This window comes from Colias philodice, chromosome 28 (assembly GCF_061535455.1).
Source record: "Colias philodice isolate Cphi_HAF_F1 chromosome 28, ilColPhil1 Martin Lab GWU primary, whole genome shotgun sequence".
NCBI classification, from domain to species: Eukaryota; Metazoa; Arthropoda; class Insecta; order Lepidoptera; family Pieridae; genus Colias; species Colias philodice.
The window spans coordinates 5,009,296-5,032,323 of record NC_143113.1 but is presented as its reverse complement, the minus strand read 5'-3'; the positions used below and the strand labels follow the sequence as shown (position 1 = coordinate 5,032,323).

At 34.0% G+C, this 23,028-nt stretch overlaps 1 protein-coding gene across 1 annotated transcript; it reads right to left on the bottom strand.

Annotated features, from left to right (window-relative positions):
* Positions 1–897: 897 nt before the first annotated feature.
* Positions 898–19,398, bottom strand: pio (zona pellucida domain-containing protein piopio). Its single transcript, XM_089712287.1, has 9 exons — positions 19,329–19,398; positions 15,001–15,145; positions 12,334–12,475; positions 6,426–6,598; positions 4,040–4,118; positions 3,355–3,497; positions 2,196–2,352; positions 1,370–1,498; positions 898–1,120 (listed from the first exon to the last, which is right to left on the bottom strand). The coding sequence occupies exons 1-9, from the start codon at positions 19,396–19,398 to the stop codon at positions 923–925; spliced, it is 1,236 nt and encodes a 411-aa protein (XP_089568413.1). The 3' UTR covers positions 898–922.
* Positions 19,399–23,028: the final 3,630 nt, after the last annotated feature.

Here is a 23,028-nt window from a genome sequence, read left to right as displayed (position 1 = left end):
TGTGGCTAACTAGTCTATAGAGGGCGTCGTCGGTGCTCCTCTGTGGCATGAAGCCATACTGATGGGGGCTTATTTTGGCCAGCAGGTAGAACCTGAGTCGGACGACCAGCATCTAATGAAGATGAAGATGAAGGTTTCGATGTGGTCTATTCTGATGCCTGCCTCGTTTATCTATCAAACTTTCATCTCTTTTAATTTTTTCTAAGGCTGTGTAAATCATTTGCTCAGTAATAGAAAGAGTGTTTAAAAAAATACCTTGCATACTTGCACTCCATAATGAAAGTAGCGGGAAATCGATTTCTTAATAAAACCCCGAATAAGCCTGTACTAGCACTTAATTAAATAATTTAGAAAACTTTTTACCTGAATAATATCGTAACAACGTTTACTGTCAAATCATATTGATATTATTTTTCGTAAAGATCTAAAACCATATTATTCGTTTCAAATACATTTTAATGTTATTTTATGGAATAAACGCGTAGTTTTTTATATCTTCGTAAATAAAGATAGAAAAATTCTGAAAAAAATTTACATGGTGTATTTTAACTTCTAGATGCCGAAAAACGCATAACATGAAGAACCCCGTAATAGGTCATTACCGGATTATTCGCGGGGGGCGTCGAAATATTATATGGGTATTTTTCGTGGTAGTTAGCCTAAAATAACTATACTCATAAATCTTATAATATGACTGAAGTGTTGCGTACACAACTGTAGTACATATATAAATGGCCGATATAATAAGTATTTAAGTTTAAATATTCGTTGTTTCACTAAAACTAAAAACGTCAAAATTGGCGCCATTTTTCAAACTGACATTTTACACATGTCACTTGATTGTCACAGATTCTAGAGACGAATAGACACGATAAACGAATTAAAAATGCACGAACATTGTTATTATAATTCACATTTTTATTTAGCTTGTGTGTGAATAGCCGGTGTTTGTGTAGGGCCCACTGTATAATGAGCTGCCAGTTCTCGAATAAGTTTTGGGGTTACGTCGTCTAGCTAGAATGAAAGCAATGGCGGCGATAACACATATCATAAGAATGACACCAGCCACGCATATACCGATTGCGAAGTTGCGTTGCGATATGCAGATTTCGTCTTCTTTCTGTAAATTAGAGAAATAAGTCTTTAATTATTAATATGTTATAACTTATAAGTCATCATATTAAGGAGTGTAACAACACTATGAACAGCAATTAATTGTACACACCATCTCTCACAATATCTCATTACTGGAAATCTCACGGGAACGGGATATATGCGGGGTTTTCTTTGAGAACGCGGGCGAAGCCGCGGGCGGAAAGCTAGTACATCATAAACTCACAACTCACAACACACCAACTCACAAACTCACCTTCTCACTAACAACATCATCATTATCAGGCGAATCAGCCTCATTCACATAGAGACCGGAGAACACTTCCACAGTGGCGGGTGCACCTTCACTTGTGTCACGACGTGTTCGCTTGTGAGAACATGGCTCCTGTTAAGAATAAGTTATGTGTAAGGAATAGATTTTTAATGGTGAAGGAATTATCGATGTTGGTTGAATTTTTTTTTTAAATTTCAAATAAAGCATCTGTGTTGGTTATTTTGTGTATAGTTCTTTAAAAAAATAGTTAATAGTCCCAAGAGTAATTATTAGGCTATCTATCGTTGAAGGATTCTATCGTTGAAGGTTCCCCGACGAGTACAATTTGGAGGTCTTCAAGAGGAGAGTGAACAGGTACATTTTAGGGAAGCGCGCTCCATCTTAGGCCACATCTCAGCTTACTATCAGGCGAGATTGTGGCCAAGCGCTCCCCTATTGTACAATAAAAAAAAAAAGATATTTAAATCGGTAAATAATGTTTTTTTTGTTACTGAATTAAACACAGACGTTTTGAATTAAAAACAGACAAGGAACTACTTATAAACGGAGGAAAAAAAACACGAATACATAATTAAATAAGTGTCATTGCTTTGCATTGGTAGGCTTTTAAAAATGAAATAAAGGTTTCTAAATACATTTATTGCTGAAATATATAATTGACATAATACTAAAATTCACGAAGTACAATATTTTGTAGCCGGAAAGCTAGTTTGTATGATTAAAAACTCACACAATCTCTACAATAAACAGTAAAACTCACACAAGTACTATAAACAAAACTCACACAAGTACTATAAACAAAACTCACACAATCAGTAGGATGATTCAGATCGCACAGTTTCACTTCGCAAGTGTAGTACACACTAGCGGTGTACGGGAAGCGGTGCGCGGGGAACGCCACGCGGGCTTCTTGTGAGCCGCGGCTGTATTGGAACAGGCCCATTATCTCCGTTTCTAGAGGGCAGCTGGGGAGAGATTATTTTAGCTATTATTAATATCATCTTCTATTACTATATTAATACTAGCTGTTTCCCGCGGTTTTACCCGCAGTGCTCCGCTTTTGTTGATCTTAGAGTGACGTTATATAGCTTATGGTCTTCCTCGATAAATGGGCTATCTAACACCGGTATCTATCAGTTTTAATCCCATTTATCGAGGAAGGTTATAGGCTATAATAAATCATCACGCTAAGACCAACAGGAGCGGAGCAGTGCGGGTAAAATGCGGTGCACAGTAATTAGTATGATAATATAATCGCATATATACCTAATATATCGCATTGGCTAAACAGTAATGGTAGGAATGGTTTATATATATATAAATAATTAACATCATCACTAATACAGTCATCATCAGTTATCTATAAAGATTAATCTACTAAATTGGCATGTGCGTGCCAAATGTCACAGGAGTGATGTGAAGATAAATCGATTTGAACACATATTATGTTGTGTTGCGTTGCGTCTTGATGTAAAGTGTTTACTTTGTGTGGATCCGGGTTGTATCTTGATGTGTTGTATCGTGTTGTGTTGTGCTGTGCTGTGTCGCGTTTTCTTGTGTTACCTTACGTTGCATGTCGTTATATTATGCCACGTTGTGTTGTGTTACGTTGCATTGTATAATGCCGCGTTGTTGTGTTATCAGTTATCACACTTGTATTGTCATGTCCTGTGTTGTTTTGTATTGCAATGCATGATGTCGTGTTGTGTTTTATTGTATTGAATTATAATTACTAGCGGTCCGCCCCGGCTTCACCCGTGGTACATATTTCGCAATAAAAGGTAGCCTATGTTCTTTCTCAGGGTCTAAAGATTATTTTCCAAATTTCATCAAAATCGGTCCAGTAGTTTATGCGTGAAAACCATACATACATACAAACCTTTCCTCTTTATAATATTAGTATAAATGATATATTGTGTATTGCATTGTAATTGAACCGTGTTGTATTTTGTTGTAATATAACTCACCCATCATTCGCAATCAGACTCTGTTCAGCCCAGCCAAGCCCGTCTCGCACAGAACACTCGGACACCAATAGACCATATTTGCGCTGTTTTTCCAAAGACACTACTAGAGTTAGCGTGTCACCTATACGCACGTTTGATGCCACCTGGAAAGTGTTGTAAATTTATGGTTATTTATGAGAAATCTAACAAAATATAGTATATATGTAGAGAGAAATCTGAAAAAAAATATAGTCTACTAGCGGTCCGCCCCGGCTTCGCCCGTTACATATTTACGTTACATATTTACGTTTTCTCTACATAAAAACCATCCTCGTACTTCAAGAAATATAATAAAAAAAGAATTATCGAAATCGGTTCAGCCGTTCTCGAGTTATGCGCTTACCAACACATTTTGCGATTCATTTTTATATATAAGAGAAGATGCAGCGTTCCACTGGTGAACGAAATTCGATTGATTCATTTTTATAAGTAGGTAGGCTAAAAAATTGTAATTTTTATAGTTCCGAAGCTCAAAAGGAATATATGTATTTAAATTCAACGTCTTATATCATTCATAAAGGAAAAAATACCATAAGCATAAATTTAAAGAGCCCTCGGTGTGGCCGTCTGACTCGCACTTGGCCGGTTTTATTTCCATAAATGACTTAAAAATAGATAAAAGAAAAATTCTTCTATCTATTCTAACCTGTTTGTCTTGGGGATCGCCTTTGAAAATCTTCATCGTGACGGAGGGCAACAGACCGGACTCTTCATCGTATTCATCACTGGAAATATTAAGAAAATCGTATTGAGATATAATTGTTTGTACATATTTATTTATATGTGTTTTAAAACGTATTTTTTATCCGATTCGTCTTGGAAGCGATGTTACATTTTAGTGGCCCTTTATAAAAATAAATGATATTTAAAAAAAGTTTTTACATGAATGATATTTTAAGAAGATTGGCTAACAATGGAAATTGGCTCTTGTTCGCCCACTTCCTAAATCTAATAATCCCACAGAACTTAAAGATCTTAGGCCTATTAGTATTCTCCCGTATCTTTCCAAATTATTGGAAAAAATTGTTTACAATCAGGTAGTTGAGTACTGTGAAAAAAATAACATATTACCGGAACTCCAATCTGGCTTCAGAAAGTCTCGTAGTACTAGTACTGCTTTGTTGAAGGTAGTTGATGATATCCTGTCTACCCAGGATAGTGGTAGTGCATCTATACTTACACTCCTCGATTTTTCACGTGCTTTTGACTCTCTAAATTTATCCCTCTTGATTAGTAAACTTTCCTATTATGGCTTCAATGACTCATCGCTTCAGTGGTTCGAAAGCTATCTCACCCATCGCGCTCAGAAGGTTGTCATCACAAAAAATGATGGTACATCTTCTTTTTCATCGGTACTGTCGGTTGCGCGCGGTGTTCCACAAGGTTCAATCCTTGGGCCCCTTCTCTTCACCATCTACGCTGCGGACATAACTGAGTGTATTAAACATTCAAATTATCACCTTTACGCGGACGATTTGCAGGTGTACGCGCCAATAAGTCGTGATAATCCTTCGGAGTGTTTAAATGGGTTGTCGCAGGACTTGGATCGTGTTTCTACATGGGCTTCTAAGAACTCATTGATACTAAACCCCAACAAGTCCAAATTTATGGTAATTGGTTCGAAGCGGCAGGTGAGATCCATCAAAGATTTGTGTTTATCCTTATGTATAGACAACATTCCAATCGTTGAAGTAGATGAGGCTAAAAACTTAGGGCTACTTTTTGACAACAATCTTAATTTCGAAAGTCATGTGCTGGACACTGTTCGTAACTGCTTTTATCGTTTGAAAGTGATTTACAAACTTCGTCCTTTCATAACCACTGATCTTCGTCTACTTTTGTGCGAATCAATTGTTCTTTCTAAACTCAATTATTGTATAAACACCTATGGGCCATGCCTTCTTCAGCGATCACAACATTTGATTCAAAGAATACAGAATGCTTGCATCAGATATTGTTTCAATGTTCCACCTAGATCTCACATCACTCCGTTTCTGAATTCATCAAATATTCTGAATATGAAAGGTAGACAAAAATTATATCTGGCTTGCTTTCTATTTGACCTTTTGAAGACCAAACGCCCTGCTTACTTGTTTGACAAGCTAACGTGGCGAAAGGATTGTGGTTGTAACCCAATTAGATTCGGTACCAATACTTTATCTATTCCAAAACATAGAACAATGGCTTTCCGCGGCAGTTTCAAGTACTGTGCAACAAAATGTTGGAACGACATTCCTCCGCCCATACGCAACATTTGTTGTAAATCAAGATTCAAAACTGTCTATCGAGACTACCTTCTAGGAATACAAAAATCAGTTCCATAATTTTGATATATTTATTTAATTTTTCTTAGTTTATTTTTGTTCATTTGCACAGTCTTTCCGCCGTAAGGCGTAAGCCCACAGAGTTATCTACACCTTCTGTGGTCTGTGGAATGCTTGTTGGTTCCTGAAGTTTATTATTATTTCTTATTCTTATATTGTGTATTTCCCTTTCATTTGTGTACCTATATGTTTATTGATATTGTATACTATAATTTTATAAATATTTAACCTTTATCTCCCTTGCTATCCATTTATTTAAGTTTATTTTAATTTTCTGCCCTCAAGAGGCATTGGCAGAATATCAGCGTCCGGGTTTCTTTAAAAAACTCAGACATTTATGCTGAGCCAAGGCCTGTTCGTAGAACGCAGTGCACATTAATGGTTTAATTGTTATACTTTTAATATTTCTGTGTGTATGAGTGTTTTCTGTATTGTTTACTGTTTTTTATCTTTTGTGTTTTATTTGTAAGTGTGATTGTGTTCTATGAATAAACGTTTTATCTATCTATCTATCTATCTATCTAACAACGCTCCGGGAGGTGCACGTTGAAATGTGGTTAATTAGCTAGAATTGTCCCTAGTTATTAATCTATTTACACATTTTTACTTGTCCATTTTTAATCGAATGTTGCGTGACCTATCTCTCCTCAATAATCTTTTATCTTATGTTTTAACAGCTATTCTACAATCTGGTTACTATAAACTCACTTATCAAAACCATTCGCAGTGAGTCGATCAGCATGCGGTCTATGCAAGTGATACAACGTGAGGTCCCTCCTCCGGTACTTGCAGCGAACATGGTAACCTCGCCCCTGGCCAGTCACAAGGCGCAAATGTGGTTGAACTATTATGTTGTTGTAGTATTCGACCGTGCCGTCCTCCTGAAATAAATAATACAAATATAATTAAGTACCAAAATTAGCCATGTTCAGTGGTTTTACCCGCATTCCTCTACTCCTATTGGTATTAGCGTGATAATAAAAAAAGACGTGTGGCACTCGGGGATTGCCGCGGTAAAGCTATTGCATGCTATGCCTTCAAACCACACCTCCGTGTCCGTCGGAGTGGGAAGCGTGAGGTTATTTCGTTACGGAATTTCTGGATTCGGTCCCCGCGCTCAAGGCTTGCGATAGAAGCTATGCAATAGCTTAAAAAACTATAGCCATCCCTCAAAAGAAAAAGAATATATTATACTAGCTGTGCCTCGCAGTTTTAGCCACATTGCTCCTCTCCTATTGGTATTAGGTTTAGGATAAATCGCCTTTCGAGAAAAGAATCTCTATAGCACTCGAAATAATTTTTCAAATCGGATCATTAGTTTCTGAGACTATAGTGCGTACAAAATAAACTCTTAAAAGAAGTCTAATTGAATAAATAAATGTTTGAGTTTGATATTTTAACTTTTTAATAGATATTAGTATCTATCATTACAAGCTATTTTACCCCACAGTCCGCTCTAACCTACATGCCGCTCACGGAAGCGCGTGGAATGAATGACTAATACATATATTTTGTTCGTAAGTCTGTCAAGGAAACACCGTGTCATAGTTCTGACATTTGTGACTGAACATGTATATTGTGTAATGATTTTAATCATTGATGATGTAATTTGCTAAATGACGTAGATATGACTGGAGCGTGCAATAATAACCGTAAAAAATGTTTTTATTAAGATCAGCGTCAAACTTAGATTATTGTATATTCTTCATCATATTTCAATTTCAATTCAATCAATCTATCTAATCCGTGAAGAGGATTGAGGAGAACAGTATCCAAAAACAAAAAATCGATAAAAACGTAAAAAATTAAGCTTAGCTTATTTGTAGAATAATAAAAGAGTTATACTTGTACTCTATATTTGACATACAAAGTGAATTGTGAAGTCTAATTTAAACTTATTACTAGCACATAGCGAATCATTTTTCAGGATCGATTATAGAAAACTTTGTGTATACCTACACAAAAATATAAAAGAAAATTGACATAGCCCATAATCCATATCTACTATTCTATGTCAAAAACATAATTTTTTATTGTTCCTTAGACACAAAACACACTTTTATTGTTATAAAAAAAGCTTTCTATTAAAAAATAACACTATCACACCTAAGAAGAAAGAACAAACAACAGATCCTAACCAAACAGCTCTTTCAAATATTATATTGTCAGATACTTTTATTAAGGTGTCACATTTTAAATATTTTTTGTTCTAATTTGCTAACGGTACACATTTAAGCTGTTAACATATTGAAGTAAAACAAATATAGAAACAACAAAAGGATTAACGAAATAGTTTTGGTAATGTTGACTTTACAAGGTGACAAATTTTGTCTGTTTACTGGCTATTTCCGATAGGTAAAGTGCTTTGTTTATTTAATTTTATATCTAACTAGTAACTAGTAACGAGTTATCTAACTAGCTGCGCTCCGCGGTTTCACCCGCGTGGCTCCGCTCCTGTTGGTCTTAGCGTAATTTTAATTTCTGACATTGAGAAACTTAATTGAGTGTTATTCTTTTTTCCAACAGTTCAGAGCCTATGGAACCCTAATACTGTGTCTTAGTAATTAGTCTTGATCTTCAAATATTAATTTAATAGAAACAATATACCTTCAGTTCAGATTAAGAAAGTAAGTATGTATATAGTAGTAGTAAGTATATAAAGTAGGTATGTACCTATTAAATAAAAAACATATTTCACCTCTTTATGCATGTTTTTAGTACATTCTGAGGTAATATTATAGTATATAGACTCTATATATTATAGAGACGTTCCAAGATGACGCTCTATCTACAAAATATAAAGGTTCATTGATTCCTAAGCCATGATGTGCGAATTTTACAAGAGATTCATCATTTGATGTTCACATTAAAGCTATAACTGTTAATTCTGAAATTCATAACGTCTCTATATTTGTTATAATCTCTGACAAGATTAATATTTCGACACGAATGTGTACGAATTTGTAATATTCTGTGTTGATAAAATTGGCGCCAAACCAACGCATTTAATCTAGTTCAGTTTATGGTATGTTAAACGCTTTGGCGCGAAATATAGATTAATTACTTGATACTGATTTTTAAGGTATTACCACAGATAATATAATACCTAATATGTAGGTATTATTGAATTCTGCTCTTTTTGACTTAAATATATGTTAGCTGTTGAACATATGTCCCTATTTTTGGGTATAATATGTGAATTGATTAGCACATTCAACATGAATGTTCAATTTATTTGCATTAACTACAAGCAGTCCGACCCGTGTACACACAGAAATCAAATACATATCCAACAGTGAAATATTTTTTGAAATCGGTCCAGTAGTTCCTGAGATTAGCACGTTAAACAAACAAACTTTTTAGTGTTATATTATAAAAGTAATAAGTATAGATACCACAGGCGCACAGATACTAGTATAGTTTTATATTATTTGAGCCAAAGACAAATACCAAAAACTAGGCGCCCAAACCACCACTTATATTCAATTGCAATTTATAGTCTGTGCAGGTAAATGTCAAAGTTATTGGTGGGAAAAAAAAACGTCATGACTTCATGAGACCTTTCAACAGCCTTGTGTGGAGGCGTGGGTTTTGGTCTCTTTGCATATTGAATAGACTGGTCATTTGCGAGAAACGTATTTATTAATTTTATGTTTTATAAACTCCATATTTGTTTGTTTTTAATTTTAATATTAGTGTTATTTTTAATTGGTTTCCTTTTTCGTTTGGTAAAAGTTCGATAACTTTTCGATGGTATGGTTTTTCAACGAAATAAAAGAAATTTATTAGATACCTTTCTTCGTTATTTATTAAAGTGTTTTTTAGGGTTCCGTACACAAACGTCAAACGGTTAAACGGGACTCTATTACTCTATTTGAGACAGCACTGTTCAGTGTCCGTTTGTCTATCTGTCTGTCACAATAGGCTGTATCGGTTCCTAAGCAGTTGAAATTTTCAGAGATGATTTATTTCTGTTATCGCTAACAACAAATAATAAAAAATTACGTGTGGCACTCGAGGACTGCCGCGGTAAAGCTATTGCATAGCATAGCATCGCTGTGCCGGTTGGAGTGGGGGGTGTTAGGTTTTTCGTCGGAATTTTTACATTCGGTCGCCGCGCTCAGTCTGAGATAAAAGCTAAGCAATAGCTTAAAAATCGCAGTTGAGCAATGTTTAACACGATCATAAATTGGATGGGTGAACATATTGTTATTTTATTGGCACGGAACCCTCAGTTTCGCGAACCCGACTCGCACTTGACCAATTTCTATTCCGCTTATTCCGATAATAATCAATGTTCCAATCGATATCGATTATGAATTCACAGCACACATTGACTTCCTTCCAAATTGATAAACGGATATGACGTCATCTCCCCATTGTTTAGTCCTGGACCCTTTGGTTAGGGTCTGCTGCTTTTTAGACGCTTGGACATAATTGCTATATTTTTTTTACGGTTTAGTGCGTTTAAATTACTTTTTAACGTGGTAAAGTTGAAATAGCGTGTCTATGGTTGAAATATATGTACTGTATTTACTATTTAGGCGAAAGACACGAGTTCGACTTGGGGAACGAATTTTAATTATTCCATAAAAAATTCTTATTTGAATGCTATAAACCTAAACATATTACATGTCTACGGTTATAATAAATTCATGCACTTAGAATTAAATAAGTTATTACTATCATATACTTATTATTGCTTTTAATACTAACAAATCTAATATCTAATTCTAATATTCTAATATATATTATAAAGGCGAAAGTTTGTAAGGATGTATGGATGTATGGATGTATGGATGTATGGATGTATGGATGTTTGTTACTCTTTCACGTAAAAACTACTGAACCGATTACAATGAAATTTTTAGCACACATATAGAGGGTAACTTGGATTAACACATAGGATAGTTTTTATCCCGGAAATCCCACGGGAACGGGAACTATGTGGGTTTTCCTTTGCAAACGCGGGCGAAGCCGCGGGCGGAAATCTAGTTAAGAATGTATTTCAATTTTCAATTTGTTAGTGTATGTATTTTAGTTCGAACAAAACGGTAGACTCCGTTGACTCGTGGATTTTTATTTTATCCAAAATAATGTCGTTAAATCCTACTAATATTATAAATGCGAAAGTTTGTGAGGATGTGTGTGTGTGTGTGTGTGTGTTTGTTACTCTTTCACGCAAATACTACTGAACCGATTGCTATGAAATTTAGAACACATATAGAGGATAACTTGGATTAACACATAGGATAGTTTTTATCCCGGAAATCCCACGGGAACGGGAACTATGCGGGTTTTTATTTGAAAACGCGGGCGAAGCCGCGGGGGAAAGTTAATTATAAATATATTTGAATAATTCGATAACATAGAGGTCAATTTTATTTTGATATCTTAAAATATTTTAATTTATTTCGCTCAATTAAAAACGACCTCTATTAAAAATCATTTCCTATTTTTTTATAATTAGTTAGTCATGTTTTTCGTTGCAATTTTTACACATACATAAATATTTAAATATTCATGAAAATTATTTAGTTAATGTTGTCTTAATTTATTTACGAGTTTATTATACATCTGAAAAATTAAGGCAAAAGCCTTAACATAGACGTTTTATCTTTAAAATTGACAATCCCGTGACACTGGGGGCCTGTGGTGTGTGGGCACCGAGCTGCTCCGTGCAGTGGCATCAATCGTGCAGTGGCTCGCGGCCGCTGTTCGCGGAGAGCCTGCTCCGGACGCGAGCCGCTTGGAGTGCACCCACCCATCATACACTCAATTTGTTAAATAAATTCTTACGTGCTAAATCTGAAGTTTACCTATTTAATGTTAATATTGTATCGTTTGTCTCTAATTGTACCTTATTTTTAAGTCAGACTTTGTAATAATTATTGTTATCTTTGTGCGTTTTGGTATGTTTTGTACTGTAAGTCAAAGATTAATAATAAATAAATAAATACCTATCATTAATAACTAACTTGTGATTTAAAATATATGGAGCTTCTATAGGTATCAAGTGTTAAAATAACCATTTTTTAATCTGTCTTCTCCCGCTAATCTTTGGAAAGGTTCGACCGACTTTGACGAGACTTAGGCTGATAGCTAATAATATAATAAGGAGTAACTTAAGCTACTTTTTTATCCGACTGAAAGAAGGGCTATGTTCTTCGAGTGTATGTAAGTATGTGTGTATGTATTTTCTTTGGCACGCTCTACAGCCCAAACTGCTCGACCGACTTTGATATATGAGGTGTCGTTGCATTGCGGTAGTGATATATAGACTCCATTTATTGTTTTCGTAATAAAAATAATAAAAAAAATATTATCGTATTAAATATTGGCGTATCTCTATATAAAGTTATATCCTACTAATATCATAAATTCGAAAGTTTGTAAGGATGGATGTATGTGTAAGTGTGTATGTTTGGAAAAAACTACTGAACCGATTACAATGAAATTTTGCACACATATAGAAGGTAACTTGGATTAACACATAGGCTAGGTTTTATCCCGGAAATCGCACGGGAACGGGAACTATGCGGGTTTTTCTTTGAAAACGCGGGCGTAGCCGCGGGCGGAAAGCTAGTAATATTAAATATAATGAATATATACTTACATTATCAGTACTCATAGTGTTACAACCCTTAAGTGGCAGGGTGTACTGTAGATCCCCCCTCGCAGACACGTACTCTCGTAAACACGTGGAATTTGAGCCCAGGCCAGCCGGGTACACTATCCCGTTGAACGAGTCGTATATACTGGAATAAACGGGTTTAAAGCGTGATTTATTTACCTAATGCAGTTTATAGTATGGTTAGGAGGATAAATTAAAGACAATAATGTGTAGATTTTTAAGGTTTTCATTAGAAGACCTTTTTTTAGTCGATCGTAGATCTGTTATGAGGAAAAGATAAGTTCACTTATTAGTAACAGTTACATAATTGTAAATAATATATGCAATAATGACTGAAATTTTATTATTTCTATTTTCTATTCTAAGATAGATTCTAGAAATCTACTTGCAATTTTAGACGAATTGAGTCAGTGAAAATATGTATCTACCAACGTTGATTTAATATGTCTGTATTCTTATTGTATGTTTTAAAATTGTATAGAATAATTATATCAGAAAAGTATCTCAAAATGGAGAATGTTCACTAATTTTGATTATTAGCACTCCATATTCTCTGTCAAAAATAAAAAATACTAGTGAAAAAATTACTTCGATACGTCAATTAGTTTCCGATTTAGAAGTAAAACAAGTTGTAAACGCCCGGTGATGGTGTGACGTCACACCACAACACGCTCAATCAGTCCGCTAGCGATCGCGCGCCCGTGCCGTCGAAATTATAATTAAATACTTTTAAAAATGTCCAATCCAAATACCAGAAAATCATGTGTTGTTCCTAAATGTAAAAATACAACTAGCAATTCGCCGGATAAGTTGTTTTTTATAGTTGCAAAGGACGTAAACAAAAAATGGTCAGAGGTGTAAAACCTTTGGTGTCAGAATTTTCCGTGTTCTTACATAGTACTACATATTATAATGACATATTACAAATCTGCGTAGGAGAAATAGCCTGTTCAGAACTTCTTAGCTTAATAAATTATCGCATCCCATCCAGATCAACACGCTCAAAAGACTTATTTCATATACCTACCGCCAGAACCAATATGGGTCTTCGTGTGCCTCTTCACAGAATGTCTAGTTTTATAATACCTATATGAATGATCTTGATATGTTTTCTTGTTCCTCTTCGTCTTACAAAATGAATGTAAAAAAATTGCTATTGAACATGTAAGAATGTTAATGTGCAAAGATTTTGCAAATACGTAGACCTAATTTACCTCCGTCTTTATGTACGCATGAAAATATTAATCAACGATTGTCTTTTGTGGTTTTTTCCTTGTCTCTCCTACTGCTGGGTGTTGGCAAAAATAATATTATATGTTCACAGTGAAAACACTATAAGGACGCATTTTCATGTATTTTTAGTTAATAAGATTTTTTTTTTGTTTTATATCTTATCTCTGTCTTTGTCTCTGTATGTTTTCCACTATAGAAAATAAAATAAAATAAAAAATATTTTGAGAACATTGCAGCTGTTTTGCGTTATCCTTTGTTTTATATACAAGTTTTAATATATAATAGACTGTGCTTCTTCTGCTCTGCTCGTATGGGCTAGTATAGGTAGATGGCTTTTTTTCTAGTTTTAAGTTGAGAATGATATGGAGAACTATACTAAAATATAAGTTGGTCGGGGGAAGAATTAAACAAAAACAGGGAATAGTTCCACACAAATTCAAATGTCAACAGGAAAATGAAGATTAACCTCAGAGATCAGCAGTGCAAAAACGCAAGATCGTATAGAATATTTTGAGAAACTATTAAATAAAGATGAAACTTTGGCATGACTGTTATTTTATTAAACGAATAATAATTACTATTATTGGACTATTAACGATATTCGCGGACGAAAACCCATCAAAATACTGCGCAAGCTATAACACCTACTACAGCGCTGCCGACTTGATACTAAGCGCGGGTACGGCGCGTTGTGACGTGACGTCACAAGCGGTCACGTGACTATTAGCGGGACTCGATATTTTTCGAAACTTTGAATGCGTATAAAATCAAAACTACTTGGTATTTTTGAATACGACAAAAACTAGTGTATTTGTATACATACAGGCTTTACTGAGACACAATTTCAAGGGATTTGGCATACCTAGTAACATTCTTCATTATGTTTTAAATTTTAATATATTTTTTATCTATGTGTTCTATACTAAACTTATTATAATTTAAATCTCAATTTTCATGGCCAAGTCAAATAACTGTTTTGTAATAACATGTTTCAAGTTAACAAACCATTGTATTCTATCTGTGAGTCAAGCGAAACATTTAGAATTAGCATTTCTAATTATCTACTAAATGTATACTAAGTACATAGTACAAAGGTATTATCTATACAATTGGTTAAGTAGTCTAGCGGTTATTTATAAAGAAAGAAACCGCAACCGCTTCTTGTTTTAGTTCAGGATAATAACTATTTATTTATTTATTACGAAGTGGTATTAATAAGTATTGTACTGTAGGTTGTTTATAGAGAATTCTACATTTTACAAGAAGGCTATGTTATGTTTAAAACAATTTTAAAGAACCTTACTTAGTATCCAAATTATACGTATTCTAATCCACTAATTCAAATATTCTAAACGTTAAACAATAACATATTCTAAACGTTAGCCACTAACAAAATTCTAAACGTTAGCCACTCACCTATTCGCATGGTTAGTAGCGAGCGAGATGGTAACATGCATGTTGTCCTTCTCGCACGCGACTGCGAGCGTGTCGAGCGGCGCGAGCGCACCCGGCCATTCTGTGGTCGTTTCGGTTATGGATGCTATTGATGTGCTCGGTAATTCTGTGAAAAATAAAAAAAAAATATAAATACAGTTGTAAGAAACTATATACATTGAAGAATATTAGTTGAGCCACGGATCGTCTCGAGATGAATATTTTTTTAAATCTTTGACTTCAAATGTCATATTGTAAATGATCGACTCTTATGTAAAAAATAAAGAAATAATGTCTATTTATTGATAGTTTTAACTTTTAACATAATATTAAATATGTATACTAGAATTATTATACTCTCTCTTTTCTGAATATAACAAAGCCTTCAGTTTTAAAATATGTATAATTAAAATAAGTAAGACTTATGCCTAAAAACCGATCATTTAACATTTAAACAACAATAAATGGAGCTCAATATATTTTATTCATATTTAAGAAAGAAATAAAAATAAAAACAAATTTAACTTAAATAAAAACGTATTAGGATCATCACGATAACCCATTGCACATTCGAGCTTTAGCCAGCAGCTTCGTCCGGGCGGGTGGTACATATTGTATTAAATTTATATCCAGGCTATAAATTGTACTGTATGTGATTCGTTTTATTTATTTACTAGCTTTCCGCCCGCGGCTTCGCCCGCTTTGTCTAAACCCCAATAAATTATATACTAAAAAGTAAAACCTTCCTCTTGAATCACACTATCTATTAAAAAAACCGCATCCAAATCCGTTGCGTAGTTTTAAAGATTTAAGCATACAAAGGGACATAGGGACAGAGAAAGCGACTTTGTTATATACTATGTAGTGATTCCTTTTAATTTATACAGACAGAAGACAGGACAAGCGACTCACCTTATTGTTATAAGAAATTCTGGTTGAAGCGCGTTGAATTCTTTTGTAGAGAACATAATATGTATATATTTTTGTACGACTTTTTTACGATATTTTAAGATTTAACTGTTTTAGTACTTATGTACTGCCTATTAAAACTTAACCGAATTTATTTTCATTCACGACGTTTCAAATGTTTTGACATTTATTAATTCAACCAATTGAACCTGAGTCTGAAATTTATGATAAATAAAAAAAATCTATGTTTTGAAACGATTTAAAGGTGCTTCCAGAAGAAGTCTATGGCAAAGATTTTCGTAAATAATATTTAAAACTATTACTTAAATGTACATATTAATTTAAACTTTTACATATTAATTTAAATTTTATCAATTATTGTATTGTGTCCTTACTTGTACTTCTCTCTGTGGTGCACAATAAAGTATTTTTGTTTGTTTGTAAACTCAAACATTTATTTATCGCTCCAGATTTCAATGAATCGCAAAATACAGATATAATGAGTTTGGTAATAATACTTAATGAGATAAAACCACTAATAAAAAACATTAAATATAATTCCAATCATACACATAACACAGAGCGTGCATTGCAACGGTATCAACCAGTATGCATAACGATTCAACTCTTGATAAACAAAAATACAAGTCGAGAATATGAAATAGCCACTGTGTGGTTGGTGATGAGCGGAGCGGGTAAGGTTATAAGCTGAAGCGATTTAAAAAAGGCTGAAATGTACCTATCTATAGTTTATTTTAATTTTAGGAACACAGATTATATAAAATCATACTAGTTGATGAATAAACTTTTCCAAGAGTTTTTTCAACATAATATTGTTAATATTTACACACACACACACACACACACACACATGTGTTTACATTATATAAACACATAAGCGTATATAAGATTCACATAAGCATAGAGTAAATACAAAATTATTTAAGTTTGAGTGCATTAGTTCATTTGGTTTTTGGTCTTTCAAGAAAAAAATTATCAAAATTATCTCTACGGACACTGTTATTGAATGACTGTAAAAATGTTATTGAATTCCTACAATCATTTTTGACAATATTGTTTTCACATTGCTCTACATCTAACATTTTTTTTTTCTGTGTATAATTATTTAGATTAAATATTAAATTCAATCCAATTCTCAAGTAATGCTGTATGTACCTATAATTAGTAGCCAATTTAGATTAAGACTTTATGTACGATTATTTATATAATGTTACAAATTGAGTTACTGTTGGTGCATCATAAATAAATAAATAAATTTGATTGATGAATTAATCAAATTCGATTGGAATATATAGGAATAGGAACGTCAATGTTCCTATTCCTGCCGGATTGCATTATACAAAAATATAAACTCCGTCCACCACTCCTGCCATCAATGAACATAGCCTTAAAATTCTTGGCGCCGGAGCGTTGACCCCAACCACCTTCGTATTGGAATATCACAATGCGTCTTTTTGTGTCTATTTGTGGACTATTTTGTCATTAAGGACTGGTTTGCTGGTCACTTTGTATGGTCATTAGCTCTGGTCTAGCTGTGTATATGTATATCTGTGTAGTTTTAGGTAGATTTGATGATGCTTTCAAGTACGGTTTCAAGTAGTCTATATGTTAATGTAGTGCTGATTTATTTATTAAACACCTTCGACAGTCGGTAACAGGCTCACAAAGGTAACTTTGTGAGTGCTCATATGGGCGGTGGTGATCACCTCACTAGGTGACCCACCTGCCCCCCTAGTCAAGTGGCTTTCTGTTAGCGTAGCGTTCAATAGAATAGACTACGAATGTATGAGATTGACGTAGGCTGTAGATAAACGTATCTACGTACGCTAACAGAAAGCCACTTGACTAGGGGGGCTGCTCCGTTGCCCGCTCTATTATAAAAAAAATCATAACTAGCCGGTAACTTATGGTCTATTAACATACAGAGTTGCAATCAAATCGGTTTATTTTATTTACAGTTTTGCGTGAAAGAGTAAACTACATCTACAAAAGCTTATCGAACATTTATAGATCATACAATGAATTGGTTTGGAAACTAATTATTATACATATAAAGCATTAAATGTTATTAATGTCGTGTAATAATTTTTTATTAAAATATTTCAGGACATTTTTCACACACGGCACTATCTGACCCATATTAAGCTTTTCGCTTGTGTTATGGAAACCAATTGGCTGAAACATACATTATTACTTTTAAATATATACTAAGATAGATAATGAAAACCCAGACATCTGTGTCTACCCAGGCATCTGTGTACAAACAACGATGTTCATCACACAAACATTTGCCCTGGGTGGGAATCGAACCCTCTAGCTTGGAAGACAGGATCGCTACCAAGCAGGCCACCAGACCAGTCGAGTTTATTTTTGTATTCCTCTTTTATATCTGTAAAAGAAAACACCATGTTGAAAGAACCAAAAAGTTCAATAACTTTTTTTTTTTTTGTGTGGTGTCTCAATGTTAGCCAGAAGCTCTTCTACATTTTAACGCGGACGCGGGGGTGAACTGAAGGTTCACCCTGGTAGCGACATGCACAAGGGCGTCCCCCCTTGACGGGGATCACGAACCTCAGCTTGAGCTGTCGCTTGAGTGGAGGAGGCCAGAAGGGCCCTAATCAGACGGGTCAATAACATGTGACATCTACAAACCCGCACTTGGCCAGCGTGGTGGATTATGGCCTGTACCCTCACAGGAGGCCCGTGTCCCAGCAGTGGGAACGTATATGGGCTGATAAAGATTAAACTTTATAATATTTTTTGTCATCTCTTTCGACACGAATATTATAACGGTAGTTTAATGTTTAAGTTTTTATTATTATTTTATGTCGCTTACGGGAATAATTTAAGGAATTTATAATACCGGTTGAAAGGACAGTTTTATGAAGCTATTTAAATAATTCTACTTTATTGATTTGAAACGCTTAAGTTTAAGCTTTTGAATTTGTACTTTTATATTTCAAATTAGTACTTATATGTTTTTTGATGTATACATTTTTTGTAAGTACATAGTTAATAATAAAGTGTATGAAAAAGTTCAAATTTCAGAATGTTTTGTATCGCATAAAATATAGAGCATGCGGTAAAAAAAGCTTTTTAAAGTGAAAATGGCAATCATATTTTAGATTTTACATATTATTTACAAATAAATAGTTACAAAGAGGTTCTGAATACAGCTACTAATAAATTTCAGCGTAGAGCTTGCTGCTTGCGTCTTTCTTAAAAAAATATATTTTGTAATTTTTTCCCGTAGTTTTTCTAGTATGTTATGGGGATTTTAATTTTTTTCTTATTACAAAGCTGTGTAAAATTTGTTTGTTAAATAATATAAACTGTATCTATGGCGTAAATGTTAGCTTCTTTACTTGAGATATATTCACCTGAATTAGATGGTAACTGCTTTGACCGCGCGGTCGCTAACAGCGCTGCTGTTAAAACCAGCCTCCACATTGTTACTTGTTAGGCCTGAAACAAAGATAGGTATTAAATAAATCCATAATACAAGATTGTAAAAAAATAAATATTATATTTTTTTTAACAAACTAGGCGTAGTTTCTTTGCAGCTTGCTGATAAAGTCATTGATTTGATAATATTTGTCATTTTAACCACTTTTAACTGAGAGAGAAGCTAAAGAGAACATACAATATACATACAGATGTAGCTGAACAGGCTAATAATGTAGGTATGTATGTAGGTATTCAATAAGACTATTACTTATAACATAATAATAGCAATTATTAAAAGTTATTATGGACCTATTTGTTAACTATTTTATAGAAGCATTTGTTTCACTTTTCAATTTTCTTTACGAAAAAGTAGGTTAATATCCTTCTGTGTCTAGATCGACACAGTATTTTCGGTAGTGTGTTTAAGTCGGGAATCGAACCCAGATCCCCAGGTACTCACGCGTTATCTACTACTAGATTTCCGCCCGCGGCTTCGCCCGCGTTTGCAAAGGAAAACCCGCATAGTTCCCGTTCCCGTGGGATTTCCGGGATAAAAACTATCCTATGTGTTAATCCAAGTTACCCTCTATATGTGTGCTAAATTTCATTGTAATCGGTTCAGTAGTTTTTACGTGAAAGAGTAACAAACATCCATACATCCATACATCCTTACAAGCTTTCGCCTTTATATATTAGATTACTAGATTTCCGCCCGCGGCTTCGCCCGCGTTTTCAAAGGAAAACCCGCATAGTTCCCGTTCCCGTGGGATTTCCGGGATAAAACCTATCCTATGTGTTAATCCAAGTTACCCTCTATATGTGTGCTAAATTTCATTGTAATCGGTTCAGTAGTTTTTACGTGAAAGAGTAACAAACATCCATACATCCATACATCCATACATCCATACATCTATACATCCTTACAAACTTTCGCCTTTATAATAGTATTAAGATTAAGATTAAGATAACAAGGAGGCGGTCAAGCCATGGTAAGTAGGTTATAACCCGCATAATACAGCTTTTAATCTATATGTAATGTACAGCTATGTCTCTCAAGTAATGAGGCCTCGCCACAGCGGGTTGTGTCAGAGGTTACGCAATGATTGGAACTCGATATATTTATTCGCATTTGATCGTACGACGGAAAAAACGTTAAGCATAAGGGGTTTTATAAAATGATGTGTGTTCTGTATTGTTCATATTGTATTATTACTAAATTTCCGCCCGCGTTTTCAAAGAAAATCCCGCTTAGTTCCCGTTACTGTGGGATTTCCGGGATAAAAGTTAAAAAGTAGCCTATGTCTTATTCTAAGTCTTCAGCTACCTACATACCAAATTTATTGGTATAGATTCAGCAGTATTTGCGTGAAAGAGTAACAAATATCCATCCATCCATACTTAAAAACTTTCGCGTTTATAATATTAGTAGGATATATTATTTATCACGATATTTCAAACACTACTTGGGTAAAAATAGCCGTTATACATATATATATATTTACTGTTTTCTCTGACTTTCATACAAATCGGATCTGTTTTATGCACGAAAGATAAACCAAGAACTGTTTATCGTTCCATTCACAAATATTAGTAGGATTTTAAGTTCATATAAGGAAATTTTATATGAGCAATAAGTGATTGATAGTGGGATTCGTCATGCTCGATCCATGCAAGGTTACTTACTCAAACTTCGATTTGGAGATTTCAAAGCTATTGTATATTGTACGTATAATATTTACCACAACCTTATAGTCCGGGATACATCGCCCATTTTTGCAAATGATTACTATCAAGCTAATTTTTCGTGAGTAGCTTTATTTTGATGAGATGCCCAATAATTTCATGTACGAAACTCTCGATTGTGGTAGCTTACAGAGGTAACAAGGATAAAAATTTTTGATTTAACGGTTCTCAAATATTTATTACGCAATTTGTAGGACAATATGTCTGTTGAATTATATAAGTATTAAATAAGTGAAAATAAAAAAATCAGCTGGTTAGTAATCATTTATGATGACTTCGTTATCGATACACATTGGAAAGGGGGACTCTTTGATCAAACCATAGATTTTGTAGGACAAATATTTTTTTCGAATAATTTAGATAATTATCTTGAGATTGAACAAAAAAAAAACATTCAGTTATGAGTTAGTAATTAATATTTGAGAACCATCAAATCAAAATATTTTATCCTTGTTTCCTCTGGTAGCTACACTGGTAGCACAATCGAGAGTTTCGTACATGAAATTATTGGGCATCTCATCAAAATAAAGCTACTCACGAAAAATTAGCTTGATAGTAATCACTTGCAAAAATGGGCGATGTATCCCGGACTATTAAAAAGATCTAATCAAACTCATATTTAACAAGATTTATTTTAGATTTTAGATTTTGAATTAAGAAATGAAAAGAAATATAAATAATGGATGTGTATCGAAATTCGAAATGAAAAAAATATTAAAATGTGTTAACTTCTACATATTTTTAAAACATTTATACTCGTTAATATTATCTTTTTATTCGTTACTATAGGTCCGCCCCGGCTTCGCCCGTGGTACATATTTCGCAATAAAAGGTAGCCTATGTCCTTTCTCGGGTATCAAAATATCTCCATAGCAAATTTCATGCAAATTGGTTCAGTAGTTTAGGCGTGATTGAGTAACAGACAGACAGACAGAGTTACTTTCGCATTTATAATATTAGTATGGATTTGCATAACCCAATAATACCGAACAAATGTAAATAGTCCCCGACAAGTGCGTTCTACTTTCGTTTAAAAGCTGTTTTAATACAAACAAATATTAAACAGTTTGTCTTACATTGCTTAATTGTAATATTTATCTGTTTAAATAGTTTTATGAATATTTTATTACATTTCTCAACTAATAATTGTTTACGTTACATATAATTTATAAAAAGTGTTTCTGAACTGACATCCTGACCTACTATTGTCAAGAATGTAACTATGATGAACTGTTTTGTAATTTTGTACGCGGGAACGGCTGAACAGATTTTGATAAATTAAATCGTTGTTAAAGATTAGGCACCGTGTGGTAGATAAAACTTGAATTGTAATAGTGAGCCCAATTTTTATGTAGGTAATTTCTTCTGATCTTACTAATTCTACTAAAATTCATCTATACTAATATTATAAAGAGGAAAGGTTTTTAGGGAATTATGTATGTATGTATGTATGGTTTTCACGCATAAACTACTGGACCGATTTTGATGAAATTTGGCACAGACAATCTTTAGACCCTGAGAAAGAACATAGGCTACCTTTTATTGCGAAATATGTACCACGGGCGAAGCCGGGGCGGACCGCTATTAATTATTAAATGCGAAAAGTAAGAATGTTTGTTCGTTACTCTTTCACTTAAAAACAGTCATCGGTACTGTATAAATTTTGGTAAAGAGATAAATTACCTACAGCATCGTAAAAAGACTATGATTATAGTCTGCATAAGCACATACTTATTAGTTATCAGAGTGTCACGCAAAGCCGCGGGAACAGCTAGTTTATTCAATAGAACCTTACATCGAAACCTTGAGTATATTTTCCTCGTCCACTTCCTTGTAACGCGAATAACATGCGAAGGTTCTATGGTAATGGGTGTATTATGTCATCTTCTT

Excerpts from the sequence above, each read along its gene's own strand:
- pio (XM_089712287.1), bottom strand. The coding sequence starts at position 19,398 with ATGTGGAGGCTGGTTTTAACAGCAGCGCTGTTAGCGACCGCGCGGTCA. Across the intron at positions 6,599-12,333 it reads ACACTATGAGTACTGATAAT|GAGGACGGCACGGTCGAATA; the intron begins GTAAGTATATAT and ends TATTTATTTCAG. Across the intron at positions 4,119-6,425 it reads ACTGCGAATGGTTTTGATAA|TGATGAATACGATGAAGAGT; the intron begins GTGAGTTTATAG and ends TAATATTTCCAG.